Raw genomic sequence first — 21,780 nt, 5'->3', positions numbered from 1 at the left:
AATTGGTGGAAAGCCCAAAAGAAAATGAAGACTCGGCAACGGCAGGTTCCTCCAGGAGAGGTGCAGCCCCCTCCCAGGCCGTGGAGTGCTGGAAACTCTGCTCCTATCCTCAGGCTCAGGCAATGAAAGCACAAAAGGAAATATGGTCTGCTCCTCGAAGGAAGAATTTAAAGGGCCCCGTGAAGGTCATGAGGACCCAGATGTGGGTTGATTTGATAAAGGCAGGAGCAGGCAGAGACTGGATGGAAAGTCAGAGTCTTACTGAAGCCGTGGCAACAAGTGAGACTGGAGCGGCAGTTCCAGCCACTGAGGACCAGGAAGCAGAGACAAAAGACAAAGCAACAAGATTGGCCTGTGTGTCTGCAAGACTTTCAGCTGGAGAGGCTGGAGAAGGTGGGTATTGTAAGGCCCACCCATGGTCCTTGTGGTTGACTCATCTGAGTAGAACCGGTTTGAATACAGCCAGGATGACCACTTGGTGGCAATGGGTCTCCTTAGGCTTGAGGGTTATTATAATTTGTTGTAATTTTTGTTATTTGTACACTGTCATAGCCTCTGTTGTTATTATGGAATTTAGTTACAATGTTCCAGCTTCCTCACACAGGAAACACTGCAGAAGATTGAGGGCACCTAAATTGAGAGACGAGAATCCTGGAGGGGTGGAATGTGGATAAAGTGAAGGTTCTTATGGCAGGATTCTCACCCGGCCCTGGCTGGCTGGCGCACTACACACGTGGGCAATACATTGCTATTGACTCTATAGAAAGAGCTCCGCCCAGTGCTCCGGGCAACACGGTAGCACGGCTGCTGGAGAGCAGAGCAGAGGCTAGAGCGGTGGCAGCACGAAGGATAGAGACTGAGACGGCTGCAGGGGTAGAGAGGCGCAGATACAGAGACCAGCCGCTGCATGCAGACTTGCTCTGAGTGGATAGGATTCCAGTGACTGACCTGCCGCCATGGAAATAAAGTTGGGTATAAATCCTTTCACCCCAAGAACATTCCATTGTCATGTTTTTGTCTCATTGAATCCATAGTGAACTTGTCAGGTGCTGAAACCCATTGCTGGCCTTCCAGTATGCTCACCTAAGGTGTCCCTAGAAGTTTTGACTGGTGAACTGGTCTTCTAAGATAACCTTTGATCCTCACATTCACTCCTTTTTATCCTGCTGCAGAGTGTAAGAGTACAGCCTCAGGCTGGCGCAGTGGCCTAGGAACTATTATTAAAGTCCCCACGAATGCCACGCATTGTACTCTCTTCACTCTGAGACTGCTGGGTGGTGGTGATTTTCGGACTTAGTGGTTTTCACTCTATGTGGATGAGAAGAGGCAGCCCACAGGAACCTTCAGCCTCATGGGCTCCAAGGCTATACACACTCCAGCTGGGAGCATTTGTCCTGACGTGAACGTGTACAGACTTAACAAACGTTGAATGCCTATTTTCTGCACAGGACAGTGCTGAGCCTAACAGAAGTCACTCTGAACAAGCTCCGTGTGGTCTCTGATCTCAGAGAACTTACAGGAAAGAGGAAGAGAACGCCCTAGTAAACAATTCTCAAAAGCCCTGTAATGTAGGAAGTAAAAATTTCTGACTTCCACTTGAATGTAGTAAACTGGTAGGCATTGCTGCCAACCTTAGCAAGAAGAAAAGGCTGCATAATTGACAAAAACATAACTTTCTCGAATCCCTCAGAGAGCTGATGCCACGGGCAACTAACAAGCCTGAAAGCTAGTGCAAAGAAGATGGACAGGAGCACTTTTTCACCTGTAACTTTGGAGGAAGACAGTGCCGTCAGACACACCGGGGGCTGGTAGAGGATAGAAAGGTGAGGGTAGAGAATCTGGAAGGCTCAGACACAAGGGGAGTCCTCACGCACCTGTGGGCTCTTCTCAGACCCCCACCAGTCACTCATGAGGAAGACTGGGGACAGAACCAGAGATGGAAGCAAGCCTCCCTCCTCTGCCAAATCCGCAAGTGCACCAAATACACATTCTATCTTCCAAGTTACAACAAAGGACATTTTTGCCAATGGTTCCCCTAGGACACAATCATATAGCCTATTTCTGATCTCTAGTAGCAATTTCCTCACCATGTGTACAGCCACTTTCTCCACCCCCTTTCAGATGCTTTATTGCTGCCAAGTTCCAAGTCAATGACACATCTGAAGTTTTTGTTACGGCAGCACCCCCTCTCTTATGTGCCCACAATTCTACGAGCCAGCAATTTCAGCTGAACTCAGCTGGGAAGTTCTTCCGATGGCCTCCCCTAGGGTCATTCATGCAGCTTTAGTCACTTAGTGGCTTGCTTGGGATGAGATGATCTAAGATGGACTCACCCACATGCCCAGCACTTGGTCCTGATGATCCCCCTGTTCGTGAGCTCTCATTTTAGGCTGGTCCAGGCTTCTTCGCACTTGGCTCTCAAGAGTCTAACCACAGCTACGGGAGGGCCTGTAGTTTTTCAGTCCTTTGCTTCTGTCATGTTTGACAATGATCCACTTGGCAACAAAAGTCATGTGATCATGCTTATCTTCAAGGGGAAGAGAAATTAACCCACCTCTTGATAGGAATAGCAAAGTCACATTGAAAAGAGCTACACATAGAAAAATGGGAGAAATTATTGTGGCAACAACCTACCACATTATTCACCAAAAAAAGCAAATTAAGACATGAGACACCTCTTACCAACTAATTTAGCAAATGTTAAATAGACTGACATTGGCATGTATTGTCAGGATGTGAAGTAAATGAAACTTACACTCATTGATGGTGGAAATATAAACTGTCTCAACCATTTTAGAAAACTGGCAATATCTGTGAAAGCTAAAAATATGCCTACCCAGTGACCCAGCAATTCCAAGGAGGATTTGAGGTTTATACAAAAGAAATTCACAGTAACTTGCTCAAAAACATTCACCATGGCTTTATTCATAATAGCAAAACCTGGGAAGCACCCAAATTTCCCTGATCAGAATAGAATTTTTAAATTATGGTGTATCCAAAAAATGAACTATTACACAGCAATTTTTTGAAAGAAGATACTGTGACAAAGATAAATCTCATGATACCTTACTGAGAAAAATAGATACAAGAGAACATACTGTGTGGTTCCATTTCTGTGATGAAGACAAATAAATTTATGGTGATAGAAGTCAGAATACTGGTTACCTCTGGGGGTGGAACTTCCTGACTGAGGTAGGGCCCAAGGAAACCTTCTGAGGAGATAAAATATTTTATACCTTGATGTGGGTGGTATAGACATACCAAAAATTCACCAAGGTGTGCACTAAGACTAACAAACTTTCACGTAAGTTATACTCCCATAAAAGAATTGAAAACACAAAAACAGGATCCTGTGGCAACAAATAAAATGGGGAACAGACAAAACAAGTGAACAAAAACAGAAGCAGACTCAAACCCAGAGCAGACTGGCAGTTGCCATAGGGCAAGGACGGGGGGTGCATGGGTGAAATAGGTGAAGAGGATAAAGAGGAGCGAACTTCCAAATACAAAATAAGCAAGTCATGGGGATGAGAAGTACAGCATAGGGTATGAAGTCAGTAATATTGTAATATCTTTGTATGGTGACAGATGATAACCACACTTATGGTGAGCATTTACCAATGTATATGATCGTCAAATCACTAGACTGTACATCTAAAACCAATATAAGGTTGTATATCAACTATATTTCTTTTTTTTTTTAATTTTTAATGGAGAATAGGTCCTGGGTTGAAACACAGTGGAGGGAGCATGGATCTTAGAACCAGATTCTGTCACTTACCATCTGCATGAACTTGGTTAAGTCACCTCAACAGTCTCCTGATCTGTTAATTGGGAATAATAACAGTATCTACCTCAAAGGGTCACAGTGGGAATTAAATAACTTAAAAGATGCAACCTTTACAGTAATGGCTACTATCTAATAGAAGGCTCTAAATAATTATTTGCTGTTATGATGATGAATGGCTGAATAGTCATCACTAGGAAAAAAGATGGCCAAAGAATAAAAAGAAATATTTTCTGGAAACATTTAAAATGTCAAATCTTTTCACTTAATTCCATTGTTTCAAAATATAAAAATTAAAAAATTGTTACAAGATTTATTCAGCAGTCCACAATCATGTGGGAGAGTTTAAAGTAGCTCTCTCAGTATGTCGCAGATCAAAGCATGCTGTGGGCTGAATATCTGTGTCCCCCGGAATTCACATGCTGAAGCCTAACCCCCAAAGTGATGGTATCAGGAAGTGGGGCCTTTGGGAAGTGATGAGGTCATGGGAGTGGGGCCCTCATGAAAGGGATTGGTGCCCTCATAAAAGAAACCCCCGAGAGCTCTCCTGCTCCCTTTCTGCCATGTGAGGACACAGCAAGATAGGTATCTATGAACCATGAAGTGGGCCTCACCTGACATCAAATCTGCCAGCACCTTGATTTTGGACTTCCAGCCTCCAGAACTGTGAGAATTAAATTTCTGTGGTTTATAAGCCACCCAGTCTTTGGTATTTCTGTTATAGCAGCCTGAACTAAGACAGAGATCAATATTTATGGATGTGTATAAGATTTTCAAACATAAATACAACTTGATCTAGTGGACATATATAAAATACAATGCATTGATTTCAACCACCCATGAAGCACTTATAAAAACTGACCATATATTAAGTGGATCATCCCTGCCTTCTCCTTCTCCCAACAAAAAAGGCCATGTGCTAGGAAGAAGTACATCTTTTTCATGTAACAGGATGTACAGAAATACACTCCAGGGCTGGTACAACCACACAAAGATACCAACTGGGGAAGCAGGATGGTTGTAATTTCTGGCCACACTCTCTTTAGCCTGTAGTTTTTACCCTCTTGGTCACAGGATGGCTGCTCAACCACCGACATCTCTTTGACAAAAGGCAATCTGAATGCAGGGAGCTGGATGAATGTTCTTTTGTATCATCTTTTTCAGGATTCACACCACCCAATGAATTCTACTTATAATGACCAGGATTGGGGAACATGGCCTCCCTGGCTGCAAGGACTGGGAGATGGAGGTTTTTAATAGTGCACATTACCAATCTGAACAAAAAACCTAGGCTCTTTTGTAAGGAAGAAGGGGTAATTTTGATAGTCAACTAGCAGGATATGACATACTGGACCTAAAAACAAATCTCAACAAATACCTAAGATTTATTGACATAAAGACCACAAACTCTGCTCACAAGGTAATTAAATTAGAAACCAACAACAGGCAATGGGAAAAAAACTTAGACTTGCAGGAACCTTCCAGAATGATAGAAATGAGGTTTTGCTTATATAGGCATAAGTACACATCAGTCAAACTCACCCAACTGTATACCTAAGATTTATGCATTTCACTATAAGTAATTATACCTCTATAAAAATATATCCACATAGTTTTTTAAAAAATCTAGTTACAAATAACCCATGGGTCAAAGAATAAGTAATAATGAAAACTCATACAACCAAAATGAAACATTATACATTAAAACATGATGTAGCTAAATGAGTACTACAAGAGATGATTATAGGCCCGCATGTTTTATTTTTACAACTTGGAAGTTAATCAGCAAGGGGCCCACTGTATTGATGAGATAATGATAAAGGAAGGGCACCATTCCTAACATTTTCTCTCCTGGCATGAATCCTTTTATGCACAGTAAGTGAATAGCTGTGCCTGAAGGCTTTCTCACACTCATTACATTTATAGGGCTTCCCCGCAGTGTGGGTTCGCATATGTACGGTGAGGTGTGAAGACTGACCAAAGGCTCGCCCACATTCCTGACACACGTAGGGCTTCTTGCCGGTGTGGATCCTCGAGTGTTTTCTGAGGGAGGAAGGCTCACTAAAGGCCCGCCCACATTCCTGGCATGCATAGGGCTTCTCTCCAGTGTGAGTTCGCATGTGACTCTTGAGGGTTGAGAGACGGCTCAGGACCTGCCCACAAGTAGCGCATTCATAAAGCTTCTCCCCTGTGTGTATCCTCTTGTGTACCTTCAGGTGAGTGCTCGTCCGGAAGGGCTTCCCACACTGGTTACACTCATAGGGTTTCTCTCTGGTGTGAGTCCGCAGGTGTGTCTTCAGCGACGAGTGTTCCCTGAAGGCTTTCCCACACTGACTGCAGTCAAAGGGCTTCTCTCCTGTGTGAGTCCTCACATGGCTCCTCAGAGAGGACGACTGATTAAAAGCTTTCCCACAATCCTCACACTGGTAGGGCTTCTCACCCGTGTGGTTCCTCTGGTGCAAAATCAGGTTAAAGTTCCTCGTGAAGGTTTTCCCACACTGACTACATTCAAATGGTTTCTCTCCGGTGTGAGTTCGCATGTGCCGCCGCAGATTTGAGGAATACTTGAAGGCTTGCTGGCATTCTTGACATTCAAAGCATTTCTCTGCAGTGTGAGTCTTCTCATGCCTGATGAGGTTTGAGCTGTACTGGAAGGACTTTTCACATTTGTGACACGTGTAGGTTTTATCATTGCTATGGATCTTCTTGGGCATGATTAGGTGAGAGGTCTGGAAGAAGAGTTTTCTATTCTCTTGGCATCCATAGGGGTCTTCACCAGCATGAATTCTCTGATAGTGAAAAAGTGGCTTGGTGTTGTCAAAGGGTTTCCTGAGTTCACTATATTTGCAGAATTTTTCCCCAGTCTGAGGTTTCTCCTGTTAAGTGAGGAAAATTTGAAGACCAAAGGCTTTATTATATTCATAGATAGTCTCCCCAAGTGAACTGTGTGTAGGAAAAAGGCATTTTTACAGCCGAAGCTTTAGTGGGTCTATACCATTTCCACCTAGAGTTCTGTCAAGTAGATACCCTGCCAAAAAGAGCTCTTTCTTATTACTTTCACAGGGCTTCTTATATTCAGGCATTTTCTGAAGTTTTTAAGGCTAAATTAAGTTTCAAACACTTGGTATCTGCTAACATTTATGAAAATGGTTACTTGTGGGGACTCAAAAGACATATGTCTTGAGTTTCTTGAGTTTCTCCCAATTCATGACATTCACAGTCTCTCTCCCAAGAAACTGCTTTTTCCTGAGTGAGCACCACTTACCTTGAATCTCACTCTATGCTTTATGCTGTCTTTCTAAACTATACCAACCCAAGACTTCTCATACACAGGATCAAGAATAATCCTGGTGTTACCTTACCCTTTTCATGTCAATGGATGGACTCTCCACAAAAATATCCTGGTTAGGAACTGGCTCCTGGGGTTGAAGTTGAGGTTCTGAAATGAATTAGGAGGGAATAATTTCAGATCATAGAGAAGGAAACTGGGGTCACATTGACCAAAATCATAAGCAAGGCACATGTGGATTTCTTCTTTAAAAACTGGGCCTAAATATGAGAAGAAATTGTGAACAGGAGGAGTGTGCCAAAGAGTAAAGGACAATTTTAAAGCATTCAGCTGTGTGAGGAACTTCATAATCACAGGATCAAGGGATGGAAATAGCAGATCATTTACTGGGAAAGGATTCTATGCAGGTTGGGACTGAGGTTGAGAGACCATTATTAGCAAGAATGTACAGTGGGGAGGAACTGGATAAAACATATACATAGAAAAGCTAAATGTGAAGAGAACAGATCGTGCTATGAAACCAAAGTAGTAGAGATAAAAAGGGAGGGGAAAAAGGAAAGAAGGTGGAATTCACTAAAGCTCAAGCTTCTCCATCAGCGGCATTGAACATGTCTCCCTTACCATCAATTTCCAGATATAATACTCCTCTTACCAATCAGAGCTAGTGTTCCCCCCATTTGCCTGGTGCTCACCTGGATGGGCTCCTGGAAAGGTTCCTCCCGCTGCGGTCCACAGCTCTTTCCTTTGCTCCAAATGGAAAAACACACTGGGTTTGCCTAGTTGATCTCCTGTTTGTGGGAACAGATGCAGGGTGTGGGCACTATGCTTGCCATGAAGCCAGAGGCCATCTTCAGGGGTGCTGGGGACAGGAGCAACAGAATCAGAGGGCCTGAGTTCTGCTGGACGTGGTACTCTTTCACTCAGGAACCAGAGTGCCAGCTTCCTCCCTGGGCCTCAAGAGACACTGGGAATCTCTGGCCCCCAAAACCCAAGGCCTGACTCAGGGACGCACTTGAGAAGCCCAGAAGCAGCCGAGAGATCATTTCCATGGGGAAGCCACTAGACTATAAATGGGGTGAGAGCAGGATTTGTCTGTCTTTTCACCTTTTAGTTTCCCAAACCAGCACAGTTCTAGGAGCCCACAGTTGTCAAGTGAGTAGGTGGGTAAAGTGACAAGGCTGGCCTTACCCACAGAGACCAGGTTCCTGTAGTTGTCCAGCATCACATCTTGATACAGTCTCCTCTGGGCAGAGTCTAGAAACATCCATTCTTCTTGGGTAAACAACACAGCTACATCTGCAAAGGTGACTGGCTCCTAAAACAAACGCCCATCCCAGCTCAGCCAGGGGCTGCCCCTGCCAATACCCAAGAGGATGGTGGGGGCTGGAAGACCTAGGGATGGGAGATGCCTTGCAGAGGATTTTTAGATGGGGTTCTGAGGCCTCCCAGAATCTGCCCTTCAGCTCAAGCCTCAGAACTATAACTCTTCCCTATCTACCTTCCCCTCTAAGTGACAGCATCCTGAGGTATGGCATCAAAGGACGTGGCTTGGTGACAGGGGTTAGCTACTGACAGCTAGTCAGCAGACCCCAGCAGCTTTACTCCCCTCCAGCCCCTCCAGCTCAGGGTCTCACAGACCTGAGCATGGTGCAGCAAGACAGAAATGTTCGGCAATGAGAACTGTTTGCTCCGGGAGACAGTGAAGACTATGAGACAAGGACAGCCCATATCTCACTGTCTTCCCTCCTGACACAAAACAGAACAAGACACTCAACAGCCTCAGGAAGGGCTGAATGAGGGGGTGCCACTGTTGCGGGGCTGTTCCCCACCACTACAAGAGGCCCCGTGCCTGGAGACCAGCCCTGTGGTGTCAAGAAGCTCCAAGCCAGGGGAAGAGGACAAGGGGACTAAGCAAGAACCAAAAGCAATAGGGACTTCTTACTTACCTGCAGGCAGGTGGGCAGCACCCCAGGAACCATGGCTACTGCCTCTGTGCTCTCCTCCTGGAGCCAGGTAGAGTTCCAAGCAGGCAGAGCTGCAGAAGAGGGGTGCCATGAGGCCTAGGACCCAGGGCTGCCCACTCTGATTGTGGGTGACCACATGTGCACACACTCATGGGGACAAAGGCATTGACACAGAGACATGCACACTTGCATGCACACACTCCTGCTTAGGCAAACACAAGTACACATGCGTGCATAGACTCACACACACACACAGACACAAAAAACATGCACATGCACACACAGACAAGGACACAAACAAAAATACACAGACACAGGGACGAAAGTACAGCACAGAGAATGTAGAGAATATAGTCAATAATTCTGTAACATCTATGTTGAGAGTAACTACAGTAGGGATGAGGATTTAATAATGTATATAACTGTCAATCACTAGGTTGTATACTTGAAACCAATATTATGTATCAACTATACTTCAGTAAAAGGATGTCAAAAAAGAGAAATACACAGACAAACACAAAAACACACACATTTTCTTCATTCCAAATCTCTGGAGCCACCGTCTCAATTCACCAACAGACTCTGAAGTTTCCACATGCCCCCCCCCACCCCCTACTACCCCTTGACTCAGCCCCAGTCAGCTTTTCCTCCCAGGCTGCTCAGCCCCTTCCTCTGCAGGGCCAGTAACACCCCAGGACTTACCACAAGTTGGGCACAGAGAAAACTGCTCCCAACCCATGAGGCTGCCTGCAAGAAGGAAACATCCTTCCCTGCCTTGCCTTCAAACCCACAGCACCCCTTCATCCACTCCAGATGAGCAAGTGACTGCGGACAATCCCTTGTCTCCCTGAACCCTCACCTCCCTTGACAGGACCTTTCCCCTCAGTCATTAAACCTGAACCCAAAAAGAAATACACATAATAAAAATAAAAATAAAATAAGATGCATGATAAAAAAAAAAAACTGAACCACATCCAATCCCAGGCCCTCTGTATTCCTTCTGGGCCTGCTGTAACAAAGTACCACAAACTGAGGGTCTTAATAGATAATGGATTCTCTCTCAGTTCTGGAGGCCTGAAGTCCAAGGTCAAGGTGTCAGCAAGGCTATGCTCCCTCTGAGACTCTGGGTGGAATCCCTCCTGCCCCTTCCTGGTGGTGGCTGTCCGGAATCCTGGAGTTTCTCTGCTTGCAGCAGCATCCTGCCAACTTTGCCTCCATCATCACATGGCTGTCTGCTTCCATGTGTCCCAGCCTTCACGTGTCACCAGTCCTACCGGAGGAGGGCCCATCCCTCGTGACCTCATCGTGATGGCAGCTGCAAGGGCTCTCTTTCAAAGTAAGGTCACATTCACAGGTACCGGTGTTAGGAATTTAACATTAACTTTTTTGGGTGCCACAGTTCAAACCATAACCCTCTGCTTTGCTACTCAATTTGTTCCCCACCACATGCAATCAACCCTCCTAGCCTCCCACCCACTTCCTATCACCATCACTCCAAGGGCAGGCACCTCGCTAGGCTCACGGTGACCTCCGTCCACGGTGGGAATCCAGTTTCGGTGTTTGGTCATCCAGGCCCTCCAGGTGAAGCCTACCCTCCCTAGGCTTCAGTGAGCACGCCCCTACCCCCTCGGCCTCCTGTACAAGGCCCTTGTTCATCACACGCTAGCTCTGGGCATCAATTTCCAGCTGTACCTGACAGGGTCCAAACCCCCCAGCTGACTCTCAGCAGAACTCCAGACCCATGTATCCAAACCCTCAGCTCCAGTATCCCCACCCGTGTGCTTGGGGGCCGTGAAGGAAGTATCCAAAAGGAGCTTGAAGCAGAGCTGCTCTCCCAGCAGGCAAAGAACAGAGCTTCCAGCCACAGAGGATCCTTCTCAGGCCTTGAACTTGCCTGGGACCCATGACCCCTCTATTTTCTCTCTCTTTGGCAGAGGGAACGTCTGTCCTGTGCCTGCCCCGCCATTGTGTTAGGGAAGCAGAGAACTTGTTTCTGGTTTCACAGGTCCACACAGGGGGAGGAATTTTGTTCCTGGGATGGACCACACACACCCCATGTCTCACCCACACCTAATTTAGACAATTTATGGGTTTAAGGACTTTTTGAGTTGATAAGACTTAGATGATTTGGGGACTTTGAGATGATACTGGAAAGGTAAAAACTTTGGGGGTGTCAGTATTATGGGAAGGACAAGAATGGCAGGGGGCAGAGGGTAGACTGTTATAGGTTAAATGGTGTCCCCCCAAATCACGAAGTCTAGCCCTGGTACCTCAGAATGTGACCATCCTTGGAAATAAGAGTTTTTGCAGCTATAACTAAATGAAGTTACAGTGGAGTAGCCCAGTATGACTGGTGTCCTAGGAAGAGGAGGGACTCAGAAACAGGGACAATGCAGCCAGAGACTGGAATGATGCCGCACAAGCCAAGGACCACCAAGGACTGCCAGCAGCCGCCAGCAGAACCCAGGAGGGGGGCCAGTGAGGATCCTCCCCTACCCTTGTCACAGGAGGCGTGGCCCTGCCAACCCCTGCAGAAGGTCAGACTTGTGGCCTCAGAACTGAATACATTTCGATAGTTCCATGCCCCCAACCTCCCCCCGCCAAAAAAAATCTATGCTCATGGCCTTCTCAAAGCCCATCGTTGCAGTGTCTCTATCTCGGAAGTGAGATCCCTGCCTCGGATGAGAAATCCCACCCCTCCCGACACTCTGAAGACCCCCAATAATTAGTTTTTTTAAATCGGTACTGACGCCTCTACATGGACACCCCCCTGCCCCCAGCCCCGCCCACCACCCCTTTCTCCTGCGCTGTCCCTGCTGTGGCTGATGCCACATGGCCCCTCCCTTTTGGACACTTAAATGTTGCTCACCCGGAAGGCCTCTCCTCCCTAAAGGCTTCTTTTCTCTAAAAGGGTGCTCAGTCTTTCGTCACGGCCCTACCTATTTGGAACCAGATAGTTACTTGCCCCCTGAGGTGACTGTTTTCTGTCACCCTCACTGGGTGGGAAGCTTCAGACCAGGCCTGGACCCTTTTTGTTTTCACTACACCACTCCCCACACTGTGCCTGGCACACGAATGCTCCAGGGGGTCTGGCAAGGGAATGCTTGCACGGCCTACCCGTTACCTCGGGCCAGCCTCCTGCACGTGTCTTACATCAGTCCACACCTTCCTACCGTGTAGAGGAGAGTCAACACAGCAGGCCTGACTGCTCTCAGCAAGGCCTGGGGGCAAGGCTGGCTCCTGGCTGGGGGCTGGCATTTCAAGAGGGTTCCTACCACCCTAACCAACAAGAGGAGCTGGCTCTGTTTAAAACGTTCATGTGAATGATATGTTCATGCTGAATGTCTATTATCCATCTGGGAGTCTGGAATTTAAGTACATGCTGGGCAAACAGTGGCCAGGTGATCAGCCCCGAGTGAAAACCCTGGCTGCTGAGTCTCATGAGCCTCCACGGGGGACCACATTCCACACGTGCTGTCACCATTTAATGGTGGGGTAATTAAGCGTGTCCCATGTGACTCCCCAGGAGGAGGCCTCTGGAAGTGCATGCCTGGATTCCTCCAGATGTCCCCTGTCCCCTTGTGAGCCAGTTGCTTTGCTGGGCAGGCCTTGCCTGCAATACTTCATGGCCATGAGTACGCTGTGCTGAGTTCTGAGCCCTGCTGGCGAATCACCAAACCTGGGAGTGGTCTTGGGACACCCACCACGCCTACTCCACACTCACCCCCAGGGACGGACCACCCACGTTCTATGCCCCGCTGCCTCCCTCCACCACAAGATGGCAGACTGGAGCGCTCAGGACTGAGGTCCAGAGTGTTCCATCAGAGCCTTGCCCCGAAGGCTTACCAAAAACAGACAGAAGAGCACCTCACGGCATAACCTAAGAAGTGGTTCCCGTCGATGATACAACACAGATTCCAAATGCAAGACTGGATGATGTTGTTAAGAAACAAAGTTTATTGTTCTTACTGGAAGGCCAAGATGGAAGGAAAACACATGCCTTGTAATGAAAACTAAGATGTTATTTGTCCTCCAGAATTAACTTTTCCCCCAGCTTCTCAGGAGATAGGACTTGTTTTAACTGAGATTTCTTTAAATGGTTAAGTGACATAAGGAATGTTTAAAATGAAAAAATTATTTTAATCACTTTTTAAAATCTCAATTAAAATATGCACTATTTATAGTCAATGCAATTGCAATCTTCAGCATCAACATTCCTGTGAAGAATTTAACCTTGCCCAGGAGGAGACCTGGCCTTTCTGCAGCTGAGTGGGGCTGTTCTTTTTTTTACAGAAAGATCAGAGATGAAAAAAAAAAAAAGGAGTCCCAGCCCATGATCCTCAGAAAGGACCTTTCCCCTGGAATACACAGGCAGTAGGAGATGGCTGTAGGCGCTCTCTCCATAGGACGCGGGGCAACGCCTGCAGTCAGAGGACAGGAAAACGGGACCCAAGATTCAACACAGGAAAGAGAGGCCCTCGGGGGCGGTACCATCCGGCACTCACTCACCAGACTGCCCAGCTGTCCACGGGTCGGAGAGGCCCCGCACAGGTACGGGCCTCTGAATCTGCACAGCTGCCTTCAGCCCCTGCACAGAGTGGCAGGGACAGGTTAGAGCCACACAGCCAACGGGATCCACACACAGCTGTTCACCCTGGCTGCACCTGTGTGACTGGCCATGCTACGGGGATAATCTGAGGAAAGGGACGTGCCATTTGCCTTGTCCAGATTAGCCCAGTTCTTAAATTGAGAGCTAGTCACCATAGAGAATTTCAGCTCCAACACAGGACGGAGGGAAGAGGCCTGGGTGGCAGAGGCATCCTCTGAGCAGCCTCCAGCAGCCGGAGCAGAGGCAATGGCTGGCCAGCAGGCTGAGGCCTAGAGATGGGGTAGAGGTGGCCAGTGTGAATGGGGGCGGTTAGGAAATTAACTCCCCAGTGGAAGCCCTGTTGTAGGAAAAAGGATTTCAACTCTCCTCTGCTGGTAGCTGCTAACTTGCATTTCTGACCTTGTGTCCAGGGTGGGGTCCAGTGGAAACAGGAGCCTGTCAGGAGCAATTCCTGGGGGCCCAGGACCTAATGGTGGCTCTAAGCACTGTGGGGACAACAGGGAGAGGAGGAGCGGTCAGAGGTAGGTCATATATTGAGGACGAACTCATAGGACTTGATGGGAGACGGGAAGTAAGCGTGGCAGGTGACAGGCAGGGGCAGCTGGTGGGAGGAGGCCCCCTGCCCTCAGAGCACAGCTCAAAGTCCACCTTAAAGTGGCCTTCTCTGATACTCTCTCCATCGCAATAGGGAAGCACATGGCCCTTAAGCAAGAGCTCAGTCCCAGCCTGGACACCTTGGGCCCTAGGACCTGCTCATTCCTATAGGCTTCCTGATGCCTTGGAGGAAGAAAGGCAAGCCCCAGCCTGAGTGCTAGCCCCTCCCCCAGGATGGCTCTGGGCCTGCCACCACCTGGGGATAGTCACCTTCAACTCAGAGATGCTTGGGTCTGTTGGCAGTATCTACCGGGAGCTAAGCCTAGGCCTCCTGCAGGTTCCCAATTCCTAACAGCTGGCCCTAGATTCTCCCTCCCCTCTTGCCTCCCTGTTCACAGAACTCCCAAACCCCATGCCTGCCTGCAGCCCTCATAGCGAACCACCTCCCAGGCTTACTGTGCATCCAGAAGACCAAGGCGACTCCTGGAGAGCTGGCTGGGCCTCAGGAAGTAAAGGTGTACCCCTCTCTCCCATCTTGGGCTTGCTCTGCATCTTCAGGTCCAGCCCCAGCCCCTAGGGAAAGGCATGGAGGGTGCTGAACAGGATAGAGGCAGCACTCAAGACTGTTTCCATCCTGCAAAACCGTTGGTTTTGAAGGAATGACGTCAAACGTTGGGGTACACAGGTCTGGCTGTTTCAGACCTAGCAATTCCCCCTACTCCACTGTGGGTGCCGGCCACCAATGAATGTATCCCAGAACTCATACCTTCAAAGATGAACCTGACCCGTTTCTCGCTGCAGGGGACCCTGGCTGGAAATTAGGCCACCAGCCCTCAGAGGCATGGTGAGATGTTTAATTACATCTACTGGGCTAGCATCTGATGCTCTGAGGCCAACACTATCTAGGACACAGGTGATGGGGTGCAGAATTAGGAAGCCCAGAGACCTCATTGGCTCTGGGACAAACAGGCCCAGCCTGGGGCAAAGCTGGGCTCTATCTGTCCCTCCATCCAAACCCTAACCTTCGAAATCTGCAAGAACAGGAACCCACACCTTGGGAGCTCCCATGCTTTGGGGAGGCAGGAACTCAGGACCAGAGTGGGGACAGCAGGGCTCCATGTGTATTATACACTGTAATGTTCCTACTGGTTCTGAAGTCGTTTCCACGTTTTGAAAAGGGATTCTTCCTAGTGGGGAGTCTCAATTTGTCTCCTAAGAGGTGAGGGACCCCCAACAACTTTCCCACATTCTTGGCAATCAGGATGGCCCCTGCCGTCTTGCAGGTTCTCTTGTTCAGGTCCAGGTTACAGTTCCTCCAGAAGCCATTCCCACCACAGCTAAATCGTGGGAGCCTTCTGCCCAGGTGGAGTTTGCTCCTGGACGGGGACAGGTGATGACGGAAAGCTCGCCCACATCCGTGCCACAGCCGAGGAGGCACGCTGTCAGCATTTTCAGAGATGCTCCTTGTTTAGACAGATCGAGTCCTTCCAGGACATTGCAGGCTTCACCATGAGGCTTTCTCAATTCGCAACTTCCATGGGACTTCTCGAAATAGGTAACATTCCTGAAGACTGTCAAGGAGTAAATCATACTGTACACATGGATGTCTGAGTCACACTGATGGAAATGTTAACTTGGGCAAAGCTTCTAGGAAGAAAGAGTCTTGGGCAACAGGAGGAGCCTGCCCAAATTTATGAGTCATAGACACTCCCTTCAGACACTGTGGCAGTGTCCTAAGGAAATGCCCCAAATGGAACTCTGGCTCTGGTTAGCATCTCCAACTCAGGAATTCCTTACTGCTTCTACGAGAGGGAATAAGGGATGATCCCCAACGAATCTTACCACATGCGTATTACAGGATGAATTTTCCTCCAAAATATCCTGCACAGAGGTAGATGCTTTGAGTTTAAGTTGAGATTCCCAGTCTAAAATGAAATGAAGAAAAAAATTAACGTCTTTCAGAAACAGAAGTATGATATTGACCATATAGGTGACCCTTGAACTTCAATGGAGGAGCTAGGGGCACTGACACCCCACCACCCCATGCAGTGGGAAATCCACGTGTAACTCCTGACTCCCTAAAAACTTTACCAGAATAGCCTACCATTGACCAGAAGCCTTACTGATAACATAAAGTTGATTAACACATATATTGCATATAGTGTGTTATATACTATAGTCTTATAATAAAGTCAGAGAAAAGAAAATGTTTTTTCAAATTGTTGCACATCTCCAATTTTCCAACATAATTTGTTGAAAAGCATCTGCGTTCAGATCCACGTTGTTCAAGGGTCAACTGTATACATCCACATAAACATACTAGACATATGTACATATATGCACATATATATGTGCATAAACACATACATGCTTTTTTTTAAAGTATCAACCCTAAACTTGGGGTGATACTGAAAGTCAAGAGGCATTAGTGAGCAAAGGAAGACTCTCCAGCGGGCTGTGTGTGGGATTTGGCAATGATAGGACCAGGGGAACACAAGAGGCCATCTCTTGGCCAAAGAGGCTCCAGGGATTGAAGACTGATGTTGCCAGAGAGTGAGTGTTATCAGAGAAACATGTAAGAAGCAATTACACAAGGAACACACAGACAAATGTTCAATTTAAACAGGAATTGGACAGTAAGTGTGGGTAAAAGGTGGCAACATCAGAACCCTCATCCACTGCTGGTGGGAATGTAAGATGGTGCACCCGTTTGAGAAAGCACTTTGGCAGTTCCTCAAAAAGCTACATAAATGACCCAGCAACTCCACTCCTAAACACAAACCCAGGAGAACTGAAAACATGTCCACCTAAAAATCTTGTGAATGTTCATAGCAGCATTATTCACAATAGCCAAAAGTGGAAGCAACCGAAATGTCCATCAACAGGTGAACTGTTAAGCAAAATGTGGCCCATCCAGACTCAGTGCAGTAGTACCCAGCCATAAAAAGGAACGAAGCCCTGGCATGGCATGTGGATGAACCCTGACATTATGCTAAGTGAAAGCCACACACAAAGGCCACATGTTGTATGATTTCATTTCTACGAAGTGTCCAGAACAGGCAAATCCAGAGACAGAAAGCAGGTTCCTAGTTGCCAGGGGCTGGGAGAGGGAGATGGGGAGTGTCAGCTAATGCGGACAGGTTTCCTTCCAGGGTGAGGAAATGTTCTGGAACTAGATGGAGGTGGTGAGTGAATAGACTAAAAACCACTGAATTGTGTTCACCTTTAAAAGGGTGAGTTTTACAGTATATAAATATCTGGATTTTTTAAAAAGAGAGATTGGAACAGATCTTTTCCTGAGCCCAAAGATATAAAGTATGAGTGGAGAGCTAGAGAGTGAAAACAGAAGGCAGGCTGAAGGAACTCACTTGAGAAAGCTCACCCCAAACAGCCTTGTTTCCCCTCCAAACACAGGGCCTTTCGTAGGCTCCAGGCCTGTGCAACCCAGCACACTGCCCTGCACTCACCCACACAGGGGGCACAGGGTACCCCTCCTTGTGTCACCCTCAGCTCTTCTCTTGACCCCACCTGGGAGACCAGACTGAGTATGCATGGGGAAGTCCCTGCACCTGGACACAGACACATATGCCCAGGGAGGGGGACCTGCAGAGGAAAACAAACTTGGCTCTGGCCCACCCGGCTGCCACTGGCGGCCTTCAGCCCCATGCCGGTCATGCACCACAGGAAGCGATTTCTAATGAACGCAGTGAAGCTCTCTCGAGCACCCTCCATCTGCCCACAGGGCTAACGTGCTCTCAGCCCTGAAGCCAGGGCCAAGCTCCACCAGACTCATGCAGATCCTACGGACAGAATAAAGTCAGCACAACTTTACAGATGAAGCTGGCACCCTGCAGAAGCCAGTAACTGGAAAACCCCATGAAGGCCACCCTGAATCTTTCAAAGGCCCATGAGTGGGCACTTAGGAAGCATCTGGCACCCGTGTCCAGGGAGGGTGGGTCTGGTGCCAGCCTTCCCCCTGGGGGCCAGGGTCTTGCAGTTGACCAAGATCACGTATCTGCACAGGCCCCTCCACGTGCCGTGCAGCAATGCTCACTCCCGGATGAGCCCCACTACCACATCCTCCAGGGTGACTGATTCCTACGACAGCACGCAGGTTCTTACTCAATGAGCCCTGCTATGCAGTCAGACTCCAGAATTAGGTTCCAGGGGTCTCCGTGGGGACCCTCCTCCCAAACCAGTTCCCTCTGGAGGTCATGCACTGAAAGAGGTCATGGGTCCCCTGGGGGAGGATAGAAAATATTCTACACTTCCCCCCCTCCTTCTCTTCCTCTGTTGGGGTGGCCAGGAGAGAAGGGACAGGGCCCAGAGTACGTAATTACCCCCCACAACCATCCCGACTCCTCCAATCCCTTCACCATGAAGGCATCCTCTGCAATGAAAGAGCGAGGCAGGAAGCAGAGGACCAAGCAGGGGTCTGGTCCAGGTAATTCCACTGTCGTGGGCCTCCAGCAGGGCAGCCAATCGAAACACCTTCTACTTTTCCTCCATCACCCTTAACGAGTTGTGATTTTTATATTTATTTGTTTAGATCATTTTGCCTCTCTCTCCAGCTACAACGTAAACTCTCCAAGTACAGCTCTGTGTCCACTCTTTTCAGGACTACAAATTCTGCCACTGGCACAGCATTGATGCATACTAAGTAGTTTATACACTAGCATTTGGCAAACTTTTTCTGTAAATGGCCAGATAGTGAATATCTTAGGATTTGTACGCAATACAGCCTCTGCAGCCACTCTTTAACTATTGTTACAGCACAAAAACAGCAACAGACAACACGTAAACAAGAGTGTTCCGATAAAACATTATTTATGGAAACCAGAATTGGGTCTGACTTGGCCCAAGAGGCACACTTTGCCAACCCCTGCTCTATGCCATGCAGGAGAATACATAAATCACCAAACTCCTTCCATTCTACCTCCTATATGCCTCCCAACATTCCTTTTCCAATTGCACAGTCATCAAGCCCCAGCTGCCATCATCTACATCCTGAATTTATTCAAGCTCCTCTGCATTCATTCTTGTCCATCCTAAACTCTATGCTCAATTCAGAAACTGGTGCTCTGTCTAAACCACAAACAAAATCATGCCACTCCCCTACTGAGAACTGTGATTCAGCAGCTTCCCAGTGGCCTTAAAATAAGGCCCAAAGTTTACCACGACCTTCAGGGTCCTGCCTTCATCTCCAAACTGGCTAATCCATTCTGAACTCAGTTTTCCAACTTTTTCAGCTCCTGGAACACACCACACTTTGTCCTGCCTGAGGGATTGTGCATGTAACTTGGGGGGGGTGGGGGGTAGAGGCAGCCTGGGACAAATAACCTTTGAAGCCAAAATCAGTCAAAGGGAGAAATAAAGTGGGAGAAACCCATTCTTGCTTATAAGTTCTGCTTGCCCATGTGTCTCGTGGCCTGGCTGCAAAAAGGGACCCAACCCAACCCCTCCAGCCCTGATATGCCTTCAACTCCCCTGACCCTTGTAATCACCTATCGATACAGAGATGCACTAAGGCCAGGCAAGAGATTCCGGAAATATTGCGATTTTACCCACAGTGCATCAGAATATTCTCTCTCCTCCGCACTCCTACTCCACGGCCCAGCCCCTTGTAAAGCTACATACAACTGATCTTTTATGTTGACACATTTGTCCCTTTTAAGATGTTTTTCCTGACCTTCTTCCCAAGGTCTCCTGTTCCATGCTTGCATGTCACCCTTGTGATCCATTTAAAAATCCATCTTCCCAGCTACAGTAAAACCTCAGCAGGGTCAAGTACTGTCTGTTTTGATAGCACTGTGTCCCCCTTGTATGGGGCCCAGTCCATCGAGGCCACCCACCAATGAAAATGTGCCAATCAACACTCCCCAAGAGTTCACTACAGCTGGCCTACAGAGGCACCAGCCTGCACACCCAGACACACAAAACAGCATAATACCACAAAAAAATTACATATAAAAATGACTTCAAAGTCCTGTTTATGCACTAGATTTCAGATCTCTTAAGCAGCATTCATTCTTTCTAAAAAGACAAGGTGGACATATATTCCTTTTGAAGACAAACACCTCACTCATAAAATTGAAATCTGATGTGTAATTTTACTCCAGAATTATTTTTTTCCTCATTTCTCAGAAGAAGTGAGCTTTAACCTTTATTTAAAAGAAAAAAAAAAAGACAGCCTATTTATGGCCACCTCAATTTAAGTTCCCAGTACCAATAAAGCTATGCCATCTTTTTCCTGCAGTGCCGTATTTTAAGCCTTGTGATTAAGGCTTCAGGTAATGGCTGGAGCCTTCCTGAAAAGAATAGAATAGTCTTACTTTTCCTTGATGATAAGACATGGTGTAATTGAGAAGTGGCTTTTCTTCAGACACCCTCCCTGTCCCGGTGAAAATGAAACATACAAAGTAAAAGCCACAAATTAAAAGCCCATTTCAATGACAGGAAGAAAAGGAAGAGAGAGAGAGGAAAAGAAAAGGGAAAGGAAAAAGTAAACAAAAGTTAACAGGTCCTAAGCTAAGGAACTGCAAATGCTCACCCACCAAAAACAAATCTCTTGTCATCTAAGTCATCCCTTTATAGAGGGTACATTCCACTTTTTAAATTCACTGGACAAGCCGTTCAAATCAGCTGGCAAATGTAGACTCAGCCCTAACCCTCCAGTTACAGAGCTAGATAATATGAAATGTCCTGTGAAATAAAACGTGAGTCACTAACACTTATCTTGCCTACGGGAGTTAGCTGGCTAGGGCCCTACAAATCACGGGAGAACGGATAGGGGCGGGCTGGTGTCACCACACCCCTGAGCTGCGGGACCCGGCCTGCACTTCCCGATTTCCCTTCCCGTGCAGGGATAACGATCCTGTGTGCACGGCGGGGGCCGGGGTGGGGGGCGTACCTGAGCGCGTGGGGTCGGGGTCGGAGCCGGGGGGTGTCAGTCCCGTCCGCCCGGATATGGGTACGGGAGGGCGAAAGACTGGCCGGACCGGGGGGTGACAGTACTGCCGGCCCGGACGAGGGTACCGGAGGGCGAGGGACCGGTCGGGGCGGTTGTGGGGCGTCCGGCTGAGAGGCCGAGCTGTACGGGCTGGGTCCCGGCCCTACGGCCGCTGCGAGAAGGGCGCACCCCGGCGCCAGCGGCTGTCCCGGGCCCTCCGGCTCCTCCCAGCGCCCGCCGAACCTCCCCGCTCTCCGGAGGGGCCGAGCTGAGCCTACAGACCCGCGGGAGACACTCCCACCGCGGCGCGCCAGCGATCAGCACAGCCGCCGCCAGCCGCCGCCGCCGCCGCCGCCGCCGCGCGCCTCCACGTCCGGTTTCGGGGCCGCTGGGAGCGGAAGTGGCCGTGGCTCCGGCTCGCGGGAGCCGGAGGCGCTTCACGCAGCGGCGGGTATTTTAACTCCTTCTTATCCAGTCTCGGAGGAAGAATTCTAGCTTCCTTCCCGTGGGGACAAGGTTAGGCTCCGGGGTCGGGCGCACCGTGCTGACCCGGCGAGAGTGTCGGCGGTGGGGCCTATCCCCGCGGGT

At 48.3% G+C, this 21,780-nt stretch overlaps 1 protein-coding gene across 8 annotated transcripts; it reads right to left on the bottom strand.

Moving 5' to 3' along the window:
• Positions 1-2,905: 2,905 nt before the first annotated feature.
• On the bottom strand, positions 2,906-21,780 carry ZNF333 (zinc finger protein 333). Of its 8 annotated transcripts, none has more exons than XM_036880137.2 (10): positions 21,154-21,780; positions 17,711-17,846; positions 16,086-16,168; positions 14,700-14,816; positions 13,550-13,628; positions 9,023-9,111; positions 8,265-8,391; positions 7,769-7,864; positions 7,150-7,226; positions 2,906-6,663 (listed from the first exon to the last, which is right to left on the bottom strand). In XM_036880137.2, exons 2-10 carry the CDS (start codon positions 17,826-17,828, stop codon positions 5,566-5,568), a joined length of 1,884 nt encoding a protein of 627 aa, XP_036736032.2. In that variant the 5' UTR covers positions 17,829-17,846; positions 21,154-21,780; the 3' UTR covers positions 2,906-5,565. The 8 variants fall into 8 exon arrangements, with proteins under 8 accessions (XP_036736032.2, XP_057346163.1, XP_057346165.1 ...); XM_057490180.1 differs by lacking the exon at positions 17,711-17,846 and adding an exon at positions 15,297-15,814 and having other exon boundaries at positions 21,154-21,776; XM_057490182.1 differs by lacking the exon at positions 17,711-17,846 and adding an exon at positions 15,709-15,814 and having other exon boundaries at positions 14,700-14,818; positions 21,154-21,776.

Source organism: Manis pentadactyla, chromosome 12, assembly GCF_030020395.1.
Source record: "Manis pentadactyla isolate mManPen7 chromosome 12, mManPen7.hap1, whole genome shotgun sequence".
NCBI lineage: Eukaryota > Metazoa > Chordata > Mammalia > Pholidota > Manidae > Manis > Manis pentadactyla.
This window is presented reverse-complemented; position numbering and strand designations above follow the sequence as displayed.

Excerpts from the sequence above, each read along its gene's own strand:
- ZNF333 (XM_036880137.2), bottom strand. The coding sequence starts at position 17,828 with ATGTGTCTGTGTCCAGGTGCAGGGACTTCCCCATGCATACTCAGTCTG. Across the intron at positions 13,629-14,699 it reads CTTGGTCTTCTGGATGCACA|GGGCTGAAGGCAGCTGTGCA; the intron begins GTAAGCCTGGGA and ends CACTCTGTGCAG. Across the intron at positions 8,392-9,022 it reads TGCTGCCCACCTGCCTGCAG|GAGCCAGTCACCTTTGCAGA; the intron begins GTAAGTAAGAAG and ends CGTTTGTTTTAG.